General features: G+C 43.1%; 1 protein-coding gene across 29 annotated transcripts in view; it reads left to right on the top strand.

The window, feature by feature from the left end:
* The window catches only part of EIF4G3 (eukaryotic translation initiation factor 4 gamma 3), a 261,317-nt gene that overhangs the window by 152,276 nt on the left and 86,247 nt on the right, over nucleotides 1-22,794 (top strand). For all 29 annotated transcript variants that reach the window (XR_009552322.1, XR_009552324.1, XR_009552325.1 and 26 more), the window contains one exon: nucleotides 18,218-18,297. Coding sequence is in view for 25 of the 29 variants with exons in the window: in XM_060200852.1 (XP_060056835.1) it covers nucleotides 18,218-18,297 (80 nt within the window). In the remaining 4 variants the exon portion in view is untranslated. The remainder of the gene's footprint in view (nucleotides 1-18,217; nucleotides 18,298-22,794) is intronic.

The raw sequence follows: 22,794 nt of genomic DNA, 5'->3' as shown, positions 1-22,794 counted from the left end.
TGAAGAGCCAAGAGAATAGAAAGGAAAGTTAGAGAGCCTGAGGCTCTCTGGTGGCACAGGACACCCTTTGGTGAGGTACTGGCACCTGCTTGGGGGCTGGGAAGGGCACTCTCCTGGCAGCAGCCCTCTAGGTCAGCATTCCCCAGGAGCTGAGGTTGGTGGGAGGCAGAAAGTGTAAGATCCAGGCTGCCTCTCAAGCTAACTCTGAAGGCCCTTTCTTTTCTGGTGCTCTGTACCCATTGACAGATGCTAATTTCTATGTTGTTGCCTTGATGTTATTTTTTCAACATAGACCTAAGGAAAAAAAAACAAAACACTGTAGTAACAATACTAGGTGCCACTTCTCAATAGTGGCTCTCAAAGCAAGCCAAATATTCTACCAATCTTAAACTCTAATACTTGGCATCTAAATTCATTAACAGTAGCTATTGCAATGTATGAGAGTAGTTTTATATTAGATATAAATAGGAGTTGAATGGACAGGTAGTGGTGATTAGAATCAGCGTTAAACAGATGACCCTTATGTGACAAGAAGGGGCAGAGTGCCGTCCCTTCACCTGCTGTGTGATAGTGGATAGCTTTCTTCCCCAGGTTTCTACTGTTGCTGAATTCATATATATAATCTTACCTTGGTACTTAAATTAACACTCAAGAAATGAAAATTTAGATCATGATTTTATAATTCAGTGAGACACTTAATAACACACAAATAAAAATCACTTATGATTTTTATAACAGTATCAACAGTTAACATTCATTCAACAAATACTTGAATCTTACAGTTGTCGTAATTTAAATTAGTACTTTTTAAGTATTTTAACATATAATATTTCATTCAGTTTTCTGATCATGAAAACACTCCCTTTGAAATGTAATAGAAAGTTTAGGGTCATTTTATAAATTGTGGTATTAAAGCATGCTATAATTCCTTCAAGTGTGGCTTTCCTGTAAGGGTCACAGGTAAGGTCTATTTGAAAATTTTAATTTGCTTTATTGATTACATATGACAGGGGGAGAGAATGTTTCACATAAGACTCAGAGAAAGGGGGCTGGACAGTAGTGCAGTGGGCTAAGTGCACATGGTGCAGAGCGCAAGGACTGGCACAGGATCCCGGCTCCCCACCTGCAGGGATATGACTTCACGGGCGGTGAAGCAGGTCTGCAGGTGTCGGTCGTTTTCTCCTCCTTTCTGTCTTCCCCATCTCTCTCGATTTCTCTCTGTCCTATCCAACAACAACAGCTATAAAAATAATAACAATAACTACAAGAAGGGCAACAAAATGGGAAAAATGGCCTCCAGGAGCAGTGGATTCTTAATGCAGGCACCAGGCCCCAGCAATCACCCTGGAGGCAAAAAGAAAAAGAAAAAATACTCGGAGAAAAAGAAAAGTCATAGTGGTTAAAACGCTTGGGCGTTTAAGTACTGCGCTCTCTATCGGCTAAGCTGTGTTCTTTTTTAATTTAGTTCTTTAAATTGTTAGTGCATTTTAATCACTTGTTTGAAATACTAAATCACCTGTCATCTTAGACCAGGAAGAACAGAAGCAATTGATCCTATTAGTATATGAGATACAGTTATTTGTAAATAGCATTAAATAACAGAAATCATGGTGTGGTCTTATATAGCACAGTAAATCCTAACCATGGGATTTTCAAAGTAAACAAAGTTCCTAAATAACTTGGTTATATTACTAATCCTCTATTGCCTTCTTAAACTCCAAGACAGCAAGGAACCTTCCTCTCATTCTCTTTAAAATCTGTCTCCCAGTCCTGGAACCTCTGGGGCTTTACTCGTCTCCTTTCCTGCTTCTCTTGATCCTGCATCTGCTGAGCTCAAGCAAATTGAGTGCAGCCAGTCAGACTGTGTCCAGAGACATCAGGGCGAGGGGTCAGCCCTCCAGCTCCATTACTCTGTCTAGGCCTTTCCTAGCTCATAGGACTCACTAGTTCCATTTCTGGTGGTGCACTTCCTGACAAAGTAACAGAACCTAGATGTAGACCCGGGCCCATGAGACAGAGCACATGTGTACACGTATCCATAAGTTAGGGGAAAACCCACACCTTAAAGTAAGAATGCACAGTAGTCTGCAGTGACTAAGTGAGTGCAGCGAGCAAGTCGGGAAAAAAACGAAAAAACAAAGTACTCAATCAACTTTTTTTTACTTAGGCTCCGATACCCTCCTCACCTACTACTTCCTGTTACACTTCCCTCACTCTGTTTCACTTCACTCTTAAGTCCAACCCTGTCAGATAAAGTCAGGACTACAAAAGCTGGATAAGGTCAAGAGACTGGTATACTTTTGGTCACTACCAGGCCACCCCATCATCCAGTACCCTAGTCAGGGAATCCTGGGATTCCCACATAGACATGATGGGTCTAGACCTCTAATAGATCCCCCTCCACCATCACTGGTTATCTCTGTCAGGAACAACATCAAAAACCTTCTTGTGGGCCTCTCCAAGACCTTGCCTTCAATGTAGAGCAACAGTGGTAGGGACTGCCCACTCTCTGCAGGGAGGCTGGGTAACATACTCTGCCAGTTAAGCTAATTCTCCAGAAACTCTAAGTTTAAAATCCATGCCAAGGTACGAAATAGCAGATATATATATATATTTTGAAAAATGAAAATATACATGCATTCACAATGGAAGGATAAAAAATATGTGATGTTTAATAATAGTTTCCTCTTGAGAGACAGTCCTTGGAATAAGATGAAAAGGAGGAGGCTTTTTTGCTTAACTCATTGGACTTTTTGCCTATGAATATGAATGATTTTGCCATAATTATAACTTCAAACGACTTTTATTACAGGTTTTGCAGATAAGCTTTTTGGATTTAATTTAAATGGTAATCTCATATCTTTGAAAAACAGGTTTTCAAGTCCCTAAATATTACTGCCAGTCAGTTTTTGATAATTCTGAATATTCTAAGCCATTCAGCACACATTTGTAAGTGCAAATTTCCTTCCTCATATACATATTTCCACATGATGCTTATTGATGAATTATTAGTAACCCTTCTCCACAAGCCATCGGACTCCCTCCTTTGCTCACAGCTTCCCTTCTGCACTAGCAACCTCACTTCCACTCTCAGAATCCAAGGATTTGTCCTTTGGCCTGTCCATTATTTTTTTCTTTACATTACAGCTACGGGAAGACCCTCAGCATTTATTTCTCCGCTTCCTGACTTCACTTGGCATAATGAGCTCATGCCCTATACTTGCTGTAGCAATGGCAAGAGTTATCTTTCTATGGCTAAGTCGAATTCCATTGTATGTCTCTAAACCACAGTTTTATCTAAGCGTCCATTGATGGGTGCTTAGGCTGTTTTCATATTTCAGCTATGGCATAACATGTTGCACTGAGCAAAGTTCATGAACTTTTCAGACTAGAGTTTCTCCTAGATTTTGACGGATAAGCTAGAGCTGGAGTTGGTAAACCAGTCTACCTTTTTGAGGAACTTCCATCCTGCTTTCTGGGAGAGGACACAGAATTGCATTTGGACCAGCGGTGTTTGAAGGTGCTTTTTTTCACCACACCATTGCCAGTGTTTGTTGTTTCTACTTTCTTTTTAATGCTGACCATTCTTAGAGCTGTGACATCCCTTTTCACTATAGGATTGATCTGCATTTTCCTGATAATTGACAATGATTATTTTTTCCTATGCTCGTGGCCAGCTATATCGTTGGAGAATTAGCAGATTTTCATAGTTTCTGTAGGTGATGGTGCTGAGTTCCCTACATTTCTTAGCTAGAAACCCCTTGTGAGGTGTATGCTGTGCAGGTATCTCTTTGCGTTCGCTCAGATGTCTTTAAGGCAAATTTCTTTTGCTGTATAGAAGCTTTTTAGTTTGCTGTGTTCCTGTTTGGTTTTGTTGTTTCCTTTTGTTTCACTTGGTGTCAGTTGAGTTGCCAACGACATCCCTAAGGCCAACATCACAGCACTTACTGTGTTCTTTCTCTATATTTTATGGTTTCAGGTTTTGATCTAAGTCCTTAGGTTCTATTTACCATTGATATAATGTTCACTGCTCTATAGGTAACATAAATACGAAGAATGGATATACTCAGAAAATTTTGTAAATCTTTAATAAATATTTTTGTATTTGACCTGTTTTTCTTTCAAGTACAACAGACCTCGTTAAAACTGAGTGTGTGAATGGCTTTAAAATTTACTACATTCAGGGCCAGGTAGTGGCACACCTGGGTGAGTGCACACAGAATAGTGCATAAGGACCCGTGTTCACTCCCCACCTGCAGTGGGAAAGCTTCAGGAGTGGTGAAGCAATTTTGAAGTTCTGTCCACCTATCACTCTGTCTATCTGTCTCCCTCTCAACATCTGTCTCTAACCAGAATAAATAAAATTTATTTTAAAAGTAAACTATACTGTTCTCAACAAACATTGAACAGCTATAGTTGGAATAACTACAGGCTCACGTTTTTCTTAACATTTCAATAATAAATATTCTCTAAAATGTTAATTGATTTTTAGAGGAATTGTGAGTTAAAGTGCTTCCTGTAGATATTCTGATACATACTTTGGAACATTAAGGGAGAATACTTGGATTGTAAGTCTCATAGAGAATTCACAGAGAGAAACCAAGAAATATGGATAGCTAAAGGTACCTCTATAATGTGCCAACAGAGAATGTCATTTCAGTTTTAATTTGGCTGAGAATTCTGTTAACTTGTCAGGCAATGTTGGTCTGCATGTCCTATCCAACAGACCCTCTTCTGACCTTGGCTTTTCAACATGGTGATCTGGTAAATGTGCAGATATGTAGAGAGAAGGTATGAACAACAGGGTCAGACGCAGGGAGGAAGTAAGTGAGTGTCTGCTGTGTTCTATTCTATGACTTGTCGAGGATTCAGTCAAGGGTGTGAGCTGTATTTAAGGTTGAAAAGCACTGAGTAGAAGGGTATCTGCTTGTCATTAGTTCCCTAATTGAATTATATATTTGTGTTGTAGTGATTGTTTTTTCTCCATCAGTACTAAATTTAATTTCAGTCAAATTGCAATCTGTTTTGATTCTGGCATAATTGGCAAAGAATACTTACTAAAATGCAAGAATATCTAAGACACTGGAGAAAGAACAGTAGTATGTTCAGAGACTTGAGGAAATGTGCTAATGGCCTCATCAGAGTCACTTTTGTTCTCACTGCTGACAGAATTGCATAGTAGACTATCCTCTGTTGAGCTTTTTTTGGAACAAAGTTTCAGCTTGAATCCAATTTGCTTTTCCTAGTGTCCGAAGGTATCTGACAGGCTGCATTCTTCACACTGTGTTCCCTTCCTTACCTCCCTCCCTCCTCTGCTACATAAACAGATGACAACCCAGCCGAACACGAGGTTGGGATTCAGATAGGTAAGTGCAGCATCTTGCCTACAGCGTTGGGAAAACAAGGACTTGAAGTGATACCTATTTACTAAGATTTGTTCATTTCGTGAGAGCATCATCCTGGCCTATGTGGTTCTGTGGATTGAACATATGACTTCATTCTTGCAAGTCTGGTACTCTACCACTGGTAGCATGCTTGGCCACACAGCTCTGCCTTAATTGTACGTCAACTTACACTGTCTAGAGTTAGAATCTAGTTGACCCACTCTGTATGTCAGTCCCCTTATCTCCAGGAAAAAAGAATATTGCCCTTGCCTAATATAGAGTCAACTGACCCAGTGTATACTATGATTGTGTGAATGCAGTAAGCTTGGGTTGATATGAATGTTGGGTTTCATTCTTTGAGAGATGCCTACTATGCATCAGGCATTGCGTTAGAACTTGGATGGAGAGCCTATCCCCCACCGCACTGAAGGCCTCTTTAGACCTCTTCTCTCTCCCTCCTCTCCCTCCCCCCACCTGTCTCTGAAAAAAAGAACTTTTTAAATTTTTTTAAATTATCTTTATTTATTGGATAGAGACAGGTAGGAATCAAGAGGGAACAAGGTGATAGAGAGGGAGAGAGACAGAGACACCTGCAGCCCTCTTTACCACTTGCAAAGCTTTCCCCCTGCAGGTGGGGACCAGGGGCTCGAACCTGAATCCTTGAGCACTGTAATGTGTGTGCTTAACCAGGTGCACCATCACCTGGCCCCCTGAAAAAAAAAAAAGAATTTTTTAATGTTTTATTTATTTATTATTGTATAGAGACAGAGAGAAATTGAGAGGGGAAGATAGAGAGGGAGAGAGACAGAGAGGCACCTGCAGCCCTGCAGGTGGAGACCAGGGGCTTGAACCTGGGTCCTTGCACACTGTAATGTGTGCGCTTAACTAAGTGAGCCACCGCCTGGCCCCCCAAAAAAAGAATTTTTTAAAAAATTTTAATTTAGTGGTCTGGGAGGTGGTACAGTGGATAAAGCATTGGATTCTCAACCATGAGGTACCAAGTTCAATCCGCAGTAGCACATGTACCAGAGTGTGATGTCTGGTTTCTTTCTCTCTCTTTCTCTCCCCCCACCCCCCGCATATCTTTCTCATTACTAAATATGTTCTTTAAAAAGTTTTTTTTTTAATTTAAAAAGAACTGGGTATATAAAAAAAGAAGATTCACAAGACGTAATCTTTCTCCTTAAAGGAATCAAAATATAACAATGCACTCAATGGCTACAAGTCCTAGGTGCTAAGAGCAGCATGGCCCCATCACAGGTTGGTGGTGATCACTGGTGTGAGGGTGGCAGGAAGTAGACATCCTGTTGGCCGCAGCTGGAACATCTGGCTGTAATGTGCCTCTCAACATGAGAGACGTGGAGTCTACATCATCTGGCTGTGACGTGCCTCTCAACATAGAGAGATGTGGAGTCTAGATCATCTGGCTGTGACATGCCTCTCAACGTAGAGAGATGTGGAGTCTAGATCATCTGTGATGTGCCTCTCAACATAGAGAGACGTGGAGTCTAGATCATCTGGCTGTGACGTGCCTCTCAACATAGAGAGACATGGAGTCTAGATCATCTGGCTGTAATGTTCCTCTCAACATAGAGAGTCGTGGAGTCTAGATCATCTGTAATGTGCCTCTCAACATAGACATGGAGTCTAGATCATCTGTGATGTGCCTCTCAACATAGAGAGATATGGAGTCTAGATCATCTGTAATGTACCTCTCAACATAGACATGAGTCTAGATCATCTGTGACATGCCTCTCAACATAGAGATGTGGAGTCTAGATCATCTCGCTGTGATGTGACTCAACATGAGAGACGTGGAGTCTAGATCATCTGTGATGTGCCTCTCAGCATAGAGAGACGTGGAGTCTAGATCATCTAGCTGTGATGTGCCTCTCAACATGAGAGACGTGGACTCTAGAGGTAGTGAAGCTAGTAGACGTTTCCTTCTCATACTTGTTGAGCTGGCGCATGTGTTTGGAGTTACAGTGACACTGATAAGTATTGGAGATACCCACAAAGGTGTCTTTGTTTAATTTCAGAATGCTCAAAATACATGGTTTCCTTCATCTTTTTTTAAAAGTATTTTTGTCTTTATTTATTTATTGGATAGAGACAGCTAAAAATTGAGAGAAAGAGGGAGAGACAGAGAGATACCTTTAGCCCTGCTTCACCACTCATGAAGCTTTCCCCCTGCAGGTGGGGACCAGGGGCTTGAACCTGGGTCCTTGTGCACTGTGACGTGTGCACTCAGCCAGGTGCTCCACCACTTTCATCTTTTTTATTGGTGTTGGTGGTAGTATATGTAAAGATAACACATATTCCTTAGAAACACTCATTTTAAAATTATAGAGTTTTTAATTTTGTCTTGACAAAAAAATGAAAGTCTTCCTACATGGAGCCTACATGTTTATAAGAAAACAAATTAAGAAAAGTTAATGGTTAAAAAATTACAGGAGGGGGTCGGGCCTGGGCGCAGTGGGTTAAGCGCACGTGGCGCAATGCGCAGGGACCGGCATAAGGATCCTGGTTTGAACCCCGGCTCCCCACCTGCAGGGGAGTCGCTTCACAGGCGGTGAAGCAGGTCTGCAGGTGTCTTTCTCTCCCCCTCTCTGTCTTCCCCTCCTCTCTCCATTTCTCTCTGTCCTATCCAACAACAAAGCAACATCAACAATGGCAATAATAACCGCAACAAGGCTGCAACAACTAGGGCAACAAAAAGGGGGAAAAATGGCCTCCAGGAGCGGTGGATTCATGGTACAGGCACTGAGCCCAGCAATAACCCTGGAGGAAAAAAAAAAATCAAGAGAAAAAAAAAATTTACAGGAGAGGCAGTACAGATATAACATCTCTAACCCGGGTTTGAGTATAGCTCCCAGTATTGATATGTGGGGCTGGGGTTGGGGGGTCACTTGCTGGGGTGTCTTCTCCTCCCTCCCTCTGTCTTTGAGTCTCTCTGTCTGGAAAAATCAATCTGGAGCGGTGAAGCCCTGGCAATGAGGAAAAATAAAAAACAAAGTGCAGTAAAACTGAGGGAATGCAAATGCAACTTTTAAGTAATTGGCTTCGTAAATAGAATATCAGGTTTCTTTGAGGACAACAGAAATTCCGAGCTCATGTATTTGTGATGGTGTGAGTTACTTTGATCTTTTCTTTCTTTCTTTCTTTAAAAAAGGAGACATTATCAAAACCATAGGATAGGAGACGTACAACTCCACACAGTTCCCACCACCAGATCTCTATATCCCATCCCCTCCCCTGATAGCTTTCCTATTCTTTATCCCTCTGGGAGTATGGACGCAGGGTCATTGTGGGTTGCAGAACGTGGAAGGTCTGGCTTCTGTAATTGCTTCCTCGCTGAACATGGGCGTTGACTGATCAGTCCATACTCCCAGTCTGCCTCTCTCTTTCCCTAGTAGGGTGGGTCTCTGGGGAAGCTGAGCTCCAGGACACATTGGTGGCGTCGTCTGTCCAAGGAAGTTTGGTCGGCGTCATGCTGGTATCTGGAACCTGGTGGCTGAAAAGAGAGTTAACATACAAAGCCAAACAAATTGTTGATCAATTATGGACCTAAAGGTTGGAATAGTGCAGATGAAGTGTTGGGGGGTACTCACTGCAGACTATTGTGTACTTTTGCTTTCAGGTATATATTTTGCCCTAGTTTATGGATACGTGTGAACATATGCTCTATTTCAGGGGACCTGGTCTATATCTAGGACTTGGGACTTTGTTAGGAAGTGGACCACCCAAAATGAGAATTAGAGAATCCTATGAAAGGAAAGGTCTCACCCGAGTAATGAAGCTGAAGGGTTGTCATTCCACACCTGAAGTCCCTGGACACTGTCTAAAATGAAGCATGCTGTGGTGGCACTCGGTGCATTGATTAGGTTGTGATCAGCGGATGCAATATTATTTGATATGAATTGAGAGAAGCATGCAGGAAAGTGAGCCCTATCCTAAGGTTCCAGGACTGGGGGAAATATAGGCTCTATAGTGGAAATGTGAGGTTCCTGCTGTCTTAGGGTTCAAGAAGACAATGGATAGTTATTGTTATCATCACATTATTTGGTAATTGGGTTAACTTTGAATAGTCCCTTTGTTAGGATTTGCTGTATAATACCCAGCATCTGGTATATAGCGGTGCCACTGGTTGCTTCTGTTCTCCCTCGTCTAGGCTTTTGAGAGAGTCGGCATATCAAAGACTCAGCCTATGTATTAAAAAGACTCAGTCTGTGTTTTAAAAAGTTTGAGACATTCAGTCAGTTTTCCCACCTCATATTAATTAGTGATTTATATGACTGCAATTTAATAGGAGTGTACATAGACACCATTCCCACCACTGCCTCATATTAATTAGTGATTTATATGACTGCAATTTAATAGGAGTGTACATAGACACCATTCCCCCTGCTGCCCCTCTCCCCCACCACTCCGGGAAGCCGAATATCCACCCCCTCACCACAGGGTTTTTACTTTGGTGCCCTGCTCTAAATTCAGTCAGATCCTACTTTTAGTTTCCCTTTCTGTTCTTCTTTCTCAACTTCTGTTGATGAGTGGGGTCATACCATACTCATCTTTATCTTTCTGACTTACCTCACTTAACATAATTCCTTCTAGCTCTGACCAAGATGGGTCAGAGAAGGTGGGTTCATTGTTCTTAATAGCTGTGTAGTATTCCATTGTGTATATATACCACAGCTTTCTCAGCCACTCATCTGTTGGTGGGCACCTGGGTTGCTTCCAGGTTTTAGCTATTATGAATTGTGCTGCTATGAACATACATGTACACATATCTTTTTGGTTGGGTGTTATGGAGTCCTTGGGGTATATCCCCAGGAGAGGAATTACTGGGTTACATGAAAGATCCATGTCTAGCCTTGTGAGAGTTCTCCAGACTGCTCTCCAGAGAGGCTGGACCAGTTTACATTCCTACCAGCAGTGCAGAAGGGTTCCTCTGTCCCCACAGCCTCTCCAGCATTTGTTGCTCGCTGGTATTTATTTCTGGGTGGTCTACAAAACCTCCTACAAGATGTTAGAAAGACTGAAGGGAAGAAAAAAAAAAAGAAAAAATGTTTAGCTGAAAGCAACTAAGAATGGAGTTTAGAGGCAGAAGAAAGAAGAGTTTAAGGAAAATCCTGTATCTTTATGTACCTACTGTCCAGTATTGCTAAACACTAAATAATCCTGAGGACAATCTCCTAAAACTACTACTTTACTTCCTCCACCCTCCTCTTCCCTCCTCTACCCCTCCATCTCCTTCCTCCTGGCTTAACCCTGGGTCCCACACAGCAGAGCAGCACACCTCCAGGGAGGTATCACACACCTAAGACTCCCTTGCCATTTCTGTGGTTGCTGAGGCGACCTCAATGCTGGTGAGAGATTTGCACTCCTGAGGCTCCTACTCCCAACTTTGGATTGAATGTGTTGGTGTGGGGGTCTAGCTTTCTCTTTTTTTTCTCTCTTTGCTCTTATCTATAATATAGAATTAAAAATAAGTAAAGTTGTTTTTTTTTTTTGCCTCCAGGGTTATTACTGGGGCTTGTGCCTGCACCATAAATCCACTGCTTCTGGAGGCCATTTTCCCCCCATTTTTTGTTGCCCTTGTTGTTATTGATGCTGTTGTTGTTGGATAGGACAGAGAAATTGAGAGAGGAGGGGAAGACAGGCGGAGAGGGAAGGATAGACACCTGCAGTCCTGCTTCACCACCTGTAAAGTGACCCCCCTGCAGGTGAGGAGCCGGGGGCTCAAACTGGGATCCTTGAGCTGGTCCCTGCACTTCACGCCATGTGTGCTTAACCCACTGCTTCACCACCAGCCCCCATCTTAGTTTATTTAAATCCATTTTGAGGTAATAGGGCACAAAAACTTTGATATTGAGTGTGGTCAGTTGAACTCATGAAATCTTACAATTCTGTAAACTAATATTCACTGATGGTAAAAAGAAACATTCGGTATAGTGCCTGCTTGTCCTGTGTACGGCCCAGATTCAAGTCCCAACACCACGCGGGATTGCCACAGCAAGAAGCAACTCTTAAACTGTCTCTTAGTTAACATCTTCCCAGGGGACAGAGAAATCACATATGTGTGAATTCCTGGGCAACCAGAAGATGGATGGATGGATGGATGGATGGATGGATGGATGGATGGATGGATGGGGAAGGAAGGAAGGAAGGAAGGAAGGAAGGAAGGGAGGAAGGGAGGAAGGAAGGAAGGGTGTCGTTTTCGACGGGTTAGGTTGTTTTCACCGGGCTGGCTTCACGGGCAGGTAACAGACGACCAGGGACTCATAGTTGAGCTGTAGGCAGTATCTCTTTATTCATGCAGGACGCAGCACAATCTAAGACGAGCTAAGCTAAACTCAAGGTAAAGTACTCTAAAACTCACAATGCTGTCTTTATATATACTTGCCAAGTAGGGTGGAAACAGGATGTGACATAGAGAGGGTGGAGAGAAAAGTGACTGGTGACAATCAGTGTGTGACAAGGAGAGGATCAGGGTGTGACAAGGAGGGGGGTGGAGCAAAAACATATCATGAAACAGTGGGGATTGAACCAATGCCCTGGAGGGAGGTGCTTGTTAACAGCGGTTATATAAATAGAATGAAGTGGTTATGTAAATAGAATAGTGTTAAGCAGGGGGGATTTAAACCAAATGAAACAGAAGGGGTCTCATGCATACCAACAATTCCCCCTTTCTTTTTAACTAATGGCCATTGCGGGGTGAACAGAAATGTATATTGTACAGGCGTTTTCAAAAGAACTGGCATATGACATGGAAAACAAAATAGGCGAGCAGCAATAACTAGTGGAGCTTTTCTTGCCTCAAAGGGCAAGGCCTAGCAGGCGAAAGGGCATTTCTTGCCTCTGGGAGTGCTTCATGCCTCTGGGGGCATCTCTTGCCTCAAAGGGCGATTCTTGCCTCTGTGGGCATCTCTTGCCTCTTGGGGCGCTTCATGCCTCTGTGGGCATAACCTAATAAGGAGGGGGAGTTTTCTGCCTCTGGGACAGAGCCTGCAGGCGAGGGGACATGGTCTATAAAGTCTCAAGGCAATTGGCTGAAGTTAGTCTTTGAGAAACACAGCTGTGTGTACCAGTAAGTCCGATGGAGGTATCAGTCCAAAGTAGCTGACCACAGAAGAAAATGTCAAAGGATGAAACGCTGCATGTCTGTCTCGATGGGGAATGTCGGCCACCAGAATTCTGCTTTTCTGTAGAGAGTGAGCTTTGGAGTCTGTGAATCTGTTTCTTCAGGTCGTGCCAGGTTTCATCATTGGTTTCCGGGGGCGATGTCAGAGAACCGGATCCAAATGGATTTCCAGGAATTCCATTTGAGTAGATGCTTTTTCATGTGAAGACTTGACAGCTGAAATTCACTTACTTGTCAAACAAAACTTGTAGCAGATTAGAAGTTTACTACAATTGATAACTCCATTATAATTGGAAGTCGTTTCTAGTATGATTTTAAGGTTGTTTAAACAGTTTAAACTCAATACAATGTGGAAAGGTAAACAGAAGAACCACAATTAAAAGCCTCAGGCATGAGAATAATTAACATAATCATTGCACTATCTGCCCCACCCATAACTCATACAGTTTTCAGGATTAAACGTTTCAGATTCATGTCAAGACGTAAAAGAGAAATCAAAGGAGGGAAAAAACAATTTTTGGATTGTTTCTGGATGTCTCTAGAAATCATGGCTGCGTCCAGCATTTTTTTTTTTTAAGTCAATGTCAAACAAAAATTCAGTCATTCAAATCATTCTCTTATGAAATGCAACTTGAACCAGATTATCAAGATCTCACCATGTAGGATTAAGAATCCCCGGAGGGCGACCTAGTCCAAAAAGGTCCTCGAAATTCCATTTAGGGTGTTTCTGACTGTTCCTGCTGGATTGCTTCAGGCACCCATTTTTAAAAGCGTCTTCCCATCGAAGAAAGAATCCAATCAGGAGAGTAGAACTAACCACGTGTCTCCATACTTGGGAACTGCCAGGGTACTCGAGAATGTTCTTCAAATTAGAGTAGTCCTTCTCCATGGGAAACATTCGAGAAGAAGTCCAGAAAGTCCCAGGGGAAATCCCCATGCATATCCCAAGGTCTATGATCACGGTCATAAAGAACCAAACTGTGACCCGGAGCAAAATGTAGTCCTTTTCCTCAGGAAACATGGGAGAGGGAATCCAGAAAGTCCAAGGAGAAATCTCCGTGCATCTCCCAAGCTCTATGATCTCGGTCATAAGAAACCAAAGTTCCCGGTGAGGGAACCGAAGTGTGGCCCAGAGTAAAATGTTCCAGAGACAGAGAAACTGTCTCATAATGAAACAGTAGAGGCTTTGGCAAACCTCTTCGTAAGTAAAAGAGAAGACCATAGTGCATAGGTAGGCAAAGTCTTCACTTATCTGGGAGTTGCGCAGGTCTGGTCCCACGTTGTGGCGCCATATGTCGTTTTCGACGGGTTAGGTTGTTTTCACCGGGCTGACTTCACGGGCAGGTAACAGACGACCAGGGACTCATAGTTGAGCTGTAGGCAGTATCTCTTTATTCATGCAGGACGCAGCACAATCTAAGACGAGCTAAGCTAAACTCAAGGTAAAGTACTCTAAAACTCACAATGCTGTCTTTATATATACTTGCCAAGTAGGGTGGAAACAGGATGTGACATAGAGAGGGTGGAGAGAAAAGTGACTGGTGACAATCAGTGTGTGACAAGGAGAGGATCAGGGTGTGACAAGGAGGGGGGTGGAGCAAAAACATATCATGAAACAGTGGGGATTGAACCAATGCCCTGGAGGGAGGTGCTTGTTAACAGCGGTTATATAAATAGAATGAAGTGGTTATGTAAATAGAATAGTGTTAAGCAGGGGGGATTTAAACCAAATGAAACAGAAGGGGTCTCATGCATACCAACAGAAGGGAATCCGTTTTCATAATGGAGAACCTGGGCATGGTAATGGCCTTTCTAATGTCATTACTAGTTGATGTAGAAGCAGTGTTCTGTGTGTTAAGGCGATCTTGTTCAGTCACCAGGTTTCTCAGAAGGCATACCACTGCTTGACTCTATCTTCCACTTCCCAGCAGACAGTGGGTGACCTAGGAAGGAGGAAAGACAATGGTATAGCAGCTGAGCCCACTGTCCTTTCAGTAGCACAGCACTTTGTACACTGAATAGTCCGCAGTTGAAACCAAGGACATCTAGTCCGTCTGCCGTGAAGCTTTGACCCAGTTTCTTAGGACTGTGACAAGAAGCCACAGAGGGGAGACTTTGCTCCATATTGCTTCTGTGTAAGGTGATGTGCCTTCTGCTGGCTACTTACTGAAAGATAGGAGTGACACGAATGTTAAGCGCCATGCTGGTCACGTGCCTTGGCCTGAAGCCTGCCGCCATGGGCTAGTAGCGTGTTTTGCTGCACCACAGAGCTTTGGTGCCTGCATAGCCGTTGTCAAGCTGCATCTCACGTCGGGAGCCTGTAGAGATGCTGTGTGCGCGGACTACAGTCGGTGCAAATAAGAAATGGCTGTTGGCTACTCCCAGAGATGAGTCCTTGTTATCAACTACCCTTTGCTCAGCAATGAATACTGATCCACAAATAAACAATATAGATAAATAAAAGAGAAAGCGGGAGTCGGGCTGTAGTGCAGCGGGCTAAGCGCAGGTGGCGCAAAGCACAAGGACCGGCATCAGGATCCCAGTTCGAGCCCCCGGCTCCCCACCTGCAGGGGAGTCGCTTCACAGGCGGTGAAGCAGGTCTGCAGGTGTCTGTCTTTCTCTCCTCCTCTCTGTCTTCCCCTCCTCTCTCCATTTCTCTCTGTCCTATCCAACAACGACAACAACAATAATAACTACAATAAAACAACAAGGGCAACAAAAGGGAATAAATAAATAAAATAAATATTAAAAAAAGATTAAAAAAATAAAAGAGAAAGCTACTTACAAAGCGTTACACCTAATATAAAGCATGGTGACTAACTGATAATACTAAAAGATATCATTAAAAATTTCTTTGTGAAGAGAACTGGAATGTTCTCATCAAGAAAAGAATTAAGAAGAGGGAGTCGGGCGGTAGCGCAGCGGGCTAAGCGCAGGTGGCGCAAAGCACAAGGACCGGCGTGAGGATCCCAGTTCGAGCCCCCGGCCCCCCACCTGCAGGGGAGTCGCTTCACAGGCGGTGAAGCAGGTCTGCAGGTGTCTGTCTTTCTCCCCCCCTCTGTCTTCCCCTCCTCTCTCCATTTCTCTCTGTCCTATCCAACAACAATGACAGCAATAACAACAACGATACACAAGGGCAACAAAAGGGAAAATAAATAAAGAATATATGTAGTGATGGTTTTATTAATTCACTAGGTGGGAATTCTGTTGGAATATGTATCAAAATACTACGATGTATAATTTAAGTATTTTACAACTTTATCAGTTATGCCTTAAGCTGGAATGTTTTAAAAAGACAAATCAAAGGATGTCATAATGATAACAATGTTGCTAAAATAAATAAGATACAACAAAAAGGGAAAAATATAATAAAATAAATAAAGCTGATCATTATTGAGAACATCAGTCCAATCAGTAAGTCTGTGATCTATTACTTTGTTATAGACTCATGATAAAAACCAAAGTAGAAAAGTTTTAATTGTCTTATACATGTTTGGTTTTGGTAGAATATTCATCTGAACTCCCGATTTTTCATATTTAATTTTTGGTTGCACAGCTCTATCCTTGGGGCAACAGCCCGCACTCAAGCCTCTGTGATCGCCATAGAACAGAAAGCCTATTTTCACATACAGTGGGAGAGACAATTCCCAGGTCATTCCTGAATTCCAGACGGCATGCCTCCACAAGACGCTGGCAGGACCTGGACAGACCCAGTCCATATGCTAGCTTTCAGTGGACTTCTTCTCTCTGTGATACATCATCGATACGCAGTTCACAGCCTTCTTTCCCGGCCATTTTCCCCAGTTCAGTTTCATGTCTGTTATTTGACCCTTCTTGAGTATCCTTTTCATTCCATCTCAGTTTCTTAGATCATCAGATTTCTGTGGATACCCATGAGATTCTGTAGAAGCAGAAAGCAATGAAAGCTTAAGAAAACTAGACAAAATCTTAAATAGAATGCAATCAGAAGGGGGCTTCAGAGCTGGTAGGAAAAAGTAAAGTGAGATCTAGCAGATGAGCCCAAAGTGCCAGCTCACCAGGTAGGCCATGGCCCAGACTCAAAACCCAGCATCACATGGGAGGCGCTGTTCTGTCTGTCTGATGAAGAAATAGTCTGGAGTGAGTGGGGAGATTACACATGCACAGGGCCCTAGCTTTGTATGAGGGTAGAGAATAATAATAATGTAAAAAAGAGAGAGAGAGAGAAAGTTGTGAGGAGAGATTAAGTCTGAACGTTACTCTGCCTGCAGAAAGTCAGTGTGGAGCAGTAGATACTCTCAGTGCTAGATCATGAGGCGATAGAGTGTGTCTGGTCATTCCAGAAATCACTTCTATAGTTTGGGAGCTACTTATAGTGGATTATCATCATCCCTTTGGGGAAGGATAGAAAAATTGGTTTGAGGTATGGAACCAAGGAGAATCACACAATAATAAGTCATGATGGTACAGTGATTTTGAGAACTATTTTATTCTTTTCCTTGCTCCCCAGTGCAGTGACTGTTAATATTTACGGTTCTTTCAAAAAACTGATTTAGGCTGCTGTCCCAGTAATAGTGGCTGGCTTTCAGTGGCTGATCTTGGGGACGAGGTTTGATGTCATCCTTTAGTCTTGTGTCTATCTGCTTTGGGTCATCCCTATTAAATGGCCTTTTCCTTCCTTCCTTCATTCCTCCCTTCTTTCCTTCCTTCCTCCCTTCCTCCTTCCCTTTCTCTCTCCATTCCTCTCTCGCCTCCTCCCTCTTGCCCTTCTGTTATGTGTTCACTTATGGAGCCAGGGCTTTGTCCATGCATACTGTCAACATTATTCTATCTTACCGCACACAGGTAGAAAGATCCCAGCACAGAGGTTTCCTCCAGTACCATGGCAACTTCCATGTGATGCTGGGTGCATATGCCCCACCCAGTGAGCTAGCTTTTCAACCCTTGAATGGCCTTTCTTGCTCTGCTCCCTAGCCGCTGGGACAATGTCTCACTGCTGTCTCTGGACCCAGGTGCTGCCTACTGTGGGGTCATCTTAGTATATTCTGCTTGTCACCTGCTGCTTTTTTTTTTTAATCATCCAAATTTTGAATAATGTGAAATTTGTAAGCCAAATGAATTTCTAAAAATGCTCTAGGTTTAACTTTTCAATCTAGAATTTGTGATAGAAATCATGCTTGCTTTCTTAGTTTTTACTCTAGCAGCAGGAGAAGCTAAACGGGCAATACCATCAAGATTAAAGTGAGTGTTATAAAGTGTCATCTCTATGGTGAGATCTGAATGTCATTTTGTCTAGAAAACTTAGAAAATATGAAAACAGAATCTTGAATTACTGTATTTTGTAACTTGGCAGAACCTTAGCTATAACCTAATCTCATTCTTACGCAATATCATTTGGTATATTGGGATCTTAGTGACTTGCTTAAAGTCACATAATTGACTTAGATTGGAGACAAAAAACTGGCTGGCCGGTTTTCCCTGTAGATTCTTATTCCACAGTGAATGTCCCTTGGCTGAGTCCTGTGAAGTGGCAGGACCTGTGGTACTATTTGGAACGCCAAGTGGAAAGTTTCTGAGACATATCACTGCAGTACCCTATAGGTGAAACTTCCTTTTGCTCTGCTGAATTTGAATTATAGTTACCATTTACAGCTGGCGTTCGCATACATGACTCTCAGTGGGGAGTAATGGGCCTGATCTTATTTTTCAGCTGTGACAGCACCAAAGATGTGGAAGAAACCAAAAGATCGAACTCGAGCTGCTGAAGAGGTGTCAGAGGCAGGATTGGAGGTAAGGGGCATTGGAGCCAGTTTCTTTTTTTCTTTCTTTCTTTTTTATATTTATTTTCCCTTTTGTTGCCCTTGTTGTTTTTCATTGTTGTTGTAGTTGTTGTTGTTATTGATGTCATTGTTGGATAGGACAGAAATGGAGAGAGGAGGGGAAGACAGAGGGGGAGAGAAAGACAGACACCTGCAGACCTGCTTCACCGCCTGTGAAGCGACTCCCCTGCAGGTGGGGAGCCGGAGGCTCAAACCGGGATCCTTACGCTGGTCCTTGTGCTTTGTGCCACGTGCGCTTAACCCGCTGCGCTACAGCCTGACTCCCTTGGAGCCAGTGTCTTAAGGCAAGTGTGCGTTTATGCTCCTTTCTTTCTTTCTTTCTTTCTTTCTTTCTTTCTTTCTCTCTCTCTCTCTCTCTCTCTCTCTTTCTCTTTCCTTTTTTTTCATCACGGAATGCACTCTGATCCTCTAGCACACAAGCATGTGTGCAACTGGTGAGCAGCTCCCATGACCCAGTTTCCTGTGTTTTTGAGAGATGAGCAGAGAGGTGAGACTACCCCGCTGCGTCTCCCTGGGACTCCCCCATGTGGGGTTCAAACCCAGGACTGCACAGGAGACAAGTCTGAATTAGGTGAACTGTCTGCTGGTCTCCTAAACTTTTCAAAAACAATTTAAATTCCCATCTATCAGTCTAGATAGAGTTGGGCTTTTGAATTGTTTTTGAAGTTGTTTTTTTTTTAATTATTCCTATTTGTTGTCCTTGTTGCTTGTAGTTATTGTTGTCGTCCTTGGTGGATAGGACAGAGAGAAATAGAGAGGGGAGGGGAAGACAGAGTTGGGGAGAGAAAGACAGACACCTGCAGACCTGCTTCATCACCTGTGAAGCAGCTCCCCTGCAGGTGGGGAGCCGGGGGCTCAAACCAGATCCTTCTGCTGGTCTTGCGCTTTGTGCCACATGCGCTTAAGCCGCTGCACTACCGCCCACTCCCTGAACAAAGGTTTTTAACAGAGTGTTTGATGTGTTTCTAATTCCTCTTCTTGACAAAGTAAGTTATTTAACTTTTGGATAGCACTTTTGCTCTCAGTTGAAATTTTCCTTATATTGAGCAAATTTAAAAGTAATCTGGCAAAGAAAACTGAATACAAAATACTCTGCTGGGACTTCTCCCCGTCTGCCTCTCATGAAAACTGCTCAGGCCCAGCCCCCACTGCACTGAGGGTACTTCTGGTGCTATGGTATCTTTGCTTCTGTTTCTGCTTCAGTTCCTTTTTCTCTGTGTCTTAAGACAGTCCAGGATGGTGAACTCCACAAAACAGGGAAAAGAAAAAAGAGAGGAGGGTGGAGGGTAGATAGCATAATGATTATGCAAACAGACTCTCATACCTGAGGCTCCAAAGTCCCAGGTTCAATCCCCCGCACCACCATAAGCCAGAAATGAACAGTGCTCTGGTTAAAAAAAGAAAAGAGAAAAATGAAAAAAGGTTTGTGTCTCTAGAGTCAATACGGTATTTCTTATTCAGTCTGTTTTCTAAGTGAATATATTATCAGCTAGTCAAATAAACATCTATTCTAGTGAATAAAAATTATCTCTGTTACTTAATGCAACTATTTTCCTTGAACGCCTTGACACAGAACCCTTCACTTATTCAGCTGGAAATTGATATTCCAATTAATACAACCTGTCTGTACTTACTAGCCTATGTGTTACTGATTTCACAGAAGAAGGCCTAATAAATACCTCCAAATGTTACAGCATTTGAAAGAAGATATGTAGTTATGTAACACGTTATGCTGTTCTTTTGTGTTTCCTAACTCATTAGTGAAATATTCTTTCAATTCTTAAATCTGATTCTCTCTGCTAAGCTTCGATGCTTGCATAGCTCTCACAATGAGCTTTCTATGGTCTTTCTCTGCGAACTCATCCAGCTCTATAATTTCATGGAGCATTTCCATCTGAAAAACATGGCACATATTTGATTTTTGGAAACTGGCTGCTGTTGGTGCATTTAGCAGCTCTTTGTTGCTGGGCCAGCAGGTGGGGGGTGTAGTGATTATTGGAGTTTGATTTGTTTATATATTGAGTCGGGGTGGGGAGTGAGACTCTGTTTCTTGTTATTTCCTTGAGCTGCAGTGTGTACATATGGCCTCTCTGAAGGCTTTTAGCCTGTATCCAGACCTCAGAGGCTCACTGTGAAATAACCACTTCTGTGTGTTTAGAGAAGCAGGACTTACTGTTAAATTATCTGCCAGCCCTCCACAGTCTGTTTACCTTCTGGTATGCCCACCTTGGTGCCAGGCAGACCACACAACATCTTCACCAGATACTTTTCCTGCAGCTGTGCTGTGTCCCTGCTAGCAGGTCAGGACCCTAACTCCCCTGAGGTCTAGATTAGATTAAAAGCCCAGAGGTTCCCCTCTCACAGACAGTGCTGTCAACTGTTGTGCAGAGCCAAAATGGCATTGCCGGCCACTGGCACTCTCAGTCCCGTGCCCCTTCTCACCCCCACCCCCACCTCCCATGTGCAGACACCCACCTGAAGCTGTAGTGCTTCTGCAGATGTCTCAGCCGTAGTTTGATGAGATCGGCTAAGTGCTGTAGTTATCTTTTTTGGCTTATACTGTTCTTCACTATGTTTTAGTGCCGTTCACTTCAGATAGTCGTTCGTTAAGGACCTTAGTATTACAAGGTTATTACACTATGGAATTTTAATAAATGGACTCTTAATAATTTATGCTTGAAACTCAATAGCTCTTGTTTCTTTCTCTCTCTCATTCTTTCTTTTTTATAAGAAGAAAGCATTGACAAAACCACAGGATAAGAGGGGTACAACTCGATGCTATTCCCACTATCGGAACTCCGTATCCCATCCCCTCCCCTGACAGCTTTCCTATTCTTTATCCCTCTGGGAGCATGGACCCAGGGTCATTGTGGGATGCAGAAGGTGGAAGGTCTGGCTTCTGTAATTGCTTCCCCGCTGAACATGGGTGTTGACTGGTGGATCCATAATCCCAGCCTGTCTCTCTCTTTCCCTAGTGGGGTGGGGCTCCAGGACATATTGGTGGGGTTGTCTGTCCAGGGAAGTCCTGTTGGCATCATGGTAGCATCTGGAACCTGGTGGCTAAAAAGAGAGTTAACACTTAAAGCCAAACAAGTTGTTGATTAATCATGAATGTAAAGGCTGGAATAGTGCAGATGAAGAGTTGGGGGGAGGGGGTCTCTGTTTTGTAGGTAGCTAGTAGGCATATTTTAGTTATATTCCAAAGGGCCTGTGACTATTACTAGTTTTTTGTTGTTGTTTGGTTGGTTGGTGTGGTTTTTTTTTTTTTTTTCCCCCAAGCCTGAAATCTGATGTGCAGGTGGACCCAAGTTATTGTCTGGGGAGATGGTGTCATGGCTGGAAAAGGACCAGAAAGCTGGATCAGGGAAGAGAGTAGCTCCCTAATATGGGAAAGGGGTATAAATATTGTTGACTGTAAACCCCCTTGATTTAATGTGATCTGGGGCCCATGTTCAGCTTAGGAGCCTGTGTGACCTCTGCAACCCTGTAGGTCTGGGTTCACACTCTGTGGTCATGAGTAGGAACGTTCCAAGCTGCCCCGATTTCAGGAAACCATCTTCCTCAGGTGGAGCACAGAGGATGTTGTCCAGACTCCCTTCAGAGGATGGAACATTCTCTGCTGTTGTTGATCCACATTGTGGGCAAGGTCCTATGATCCCTTGCTTCTTCCATTTTAAAGATGCCTACTTTTTTTTTTAATGTTTTTTTTATTATTATTTAAGAAAAACCATAGAATGAGAGGGGTACAATTTTTATTTAACAAAACCATAGAATAAGAGGGGTACAATTCCGCACAATTCCCACCACCCAATCTCCGTATCCCATCCCCTCCCCTGATAGCCTTCCTATTCTTTATCTCTCTGGGAGCATGGATCCAGGGTCCTTGTGGGTTCCAGAGGATGGGAGTCTAGCTTCTGTAATTGCTTCCCCGCTGAACATGGGCGTTGACAGGTGGATCCATACTCCCAGCCTGTCTCTCTCTTTCCCTAGTGGGGTGGGACTCTGGGGAAGTGGAGCTCCAGGACACATTGGTGGGGTCGTCTGTCCAGGGAAGTCTGGTCAGCATCTTGCTGGCATCTGGAACTTGGTAGCTAAAAAGAAAGTTAACATACAAAGCCAAACAAATTGTTGAACAATCATGGACCTAAAGACTGGAATAGTGCAGATGAAGTGTTGGGGGTATTCCCTGCATGCTCTTGTGTACTTCTGCTTTCAGGTATATATTTTTCCCCTAGATTATGGGCATGTGTGAACCTATGCTTTATTTCAGGGGACCTGGACTATATCTAGGTTTGGGGACTTTATTGGGGAGTTAGAACACCTGGAATGGAATTAGAGAATACTATGAAAGGAAAGGTCTCACCCGAGTGATGAAGTTGAAGGGTTGTCATTCCACACCTGAAGTCTCTGGTCACAGTCTGAAGTGAAACATGCTGGGGTGGCACTC

Source organism: Erinaceus europaeus, chromosome 11 (genome assembly GCF_950295315.1).
Source record: "Erinaceus europaeus chromosome 11, mEriEur2.1, whole genome shotgun sequence".
Lineage (NCBI taxonomy): Eukaryota > Metazoa > Chordata > Mammalia > Eulipotyphla > Erinaceidae > Erinaceus > Erinaceus europaeus.
This window is presented reverse-complemented; position numbering and strand designations above follow the sequence as displayed.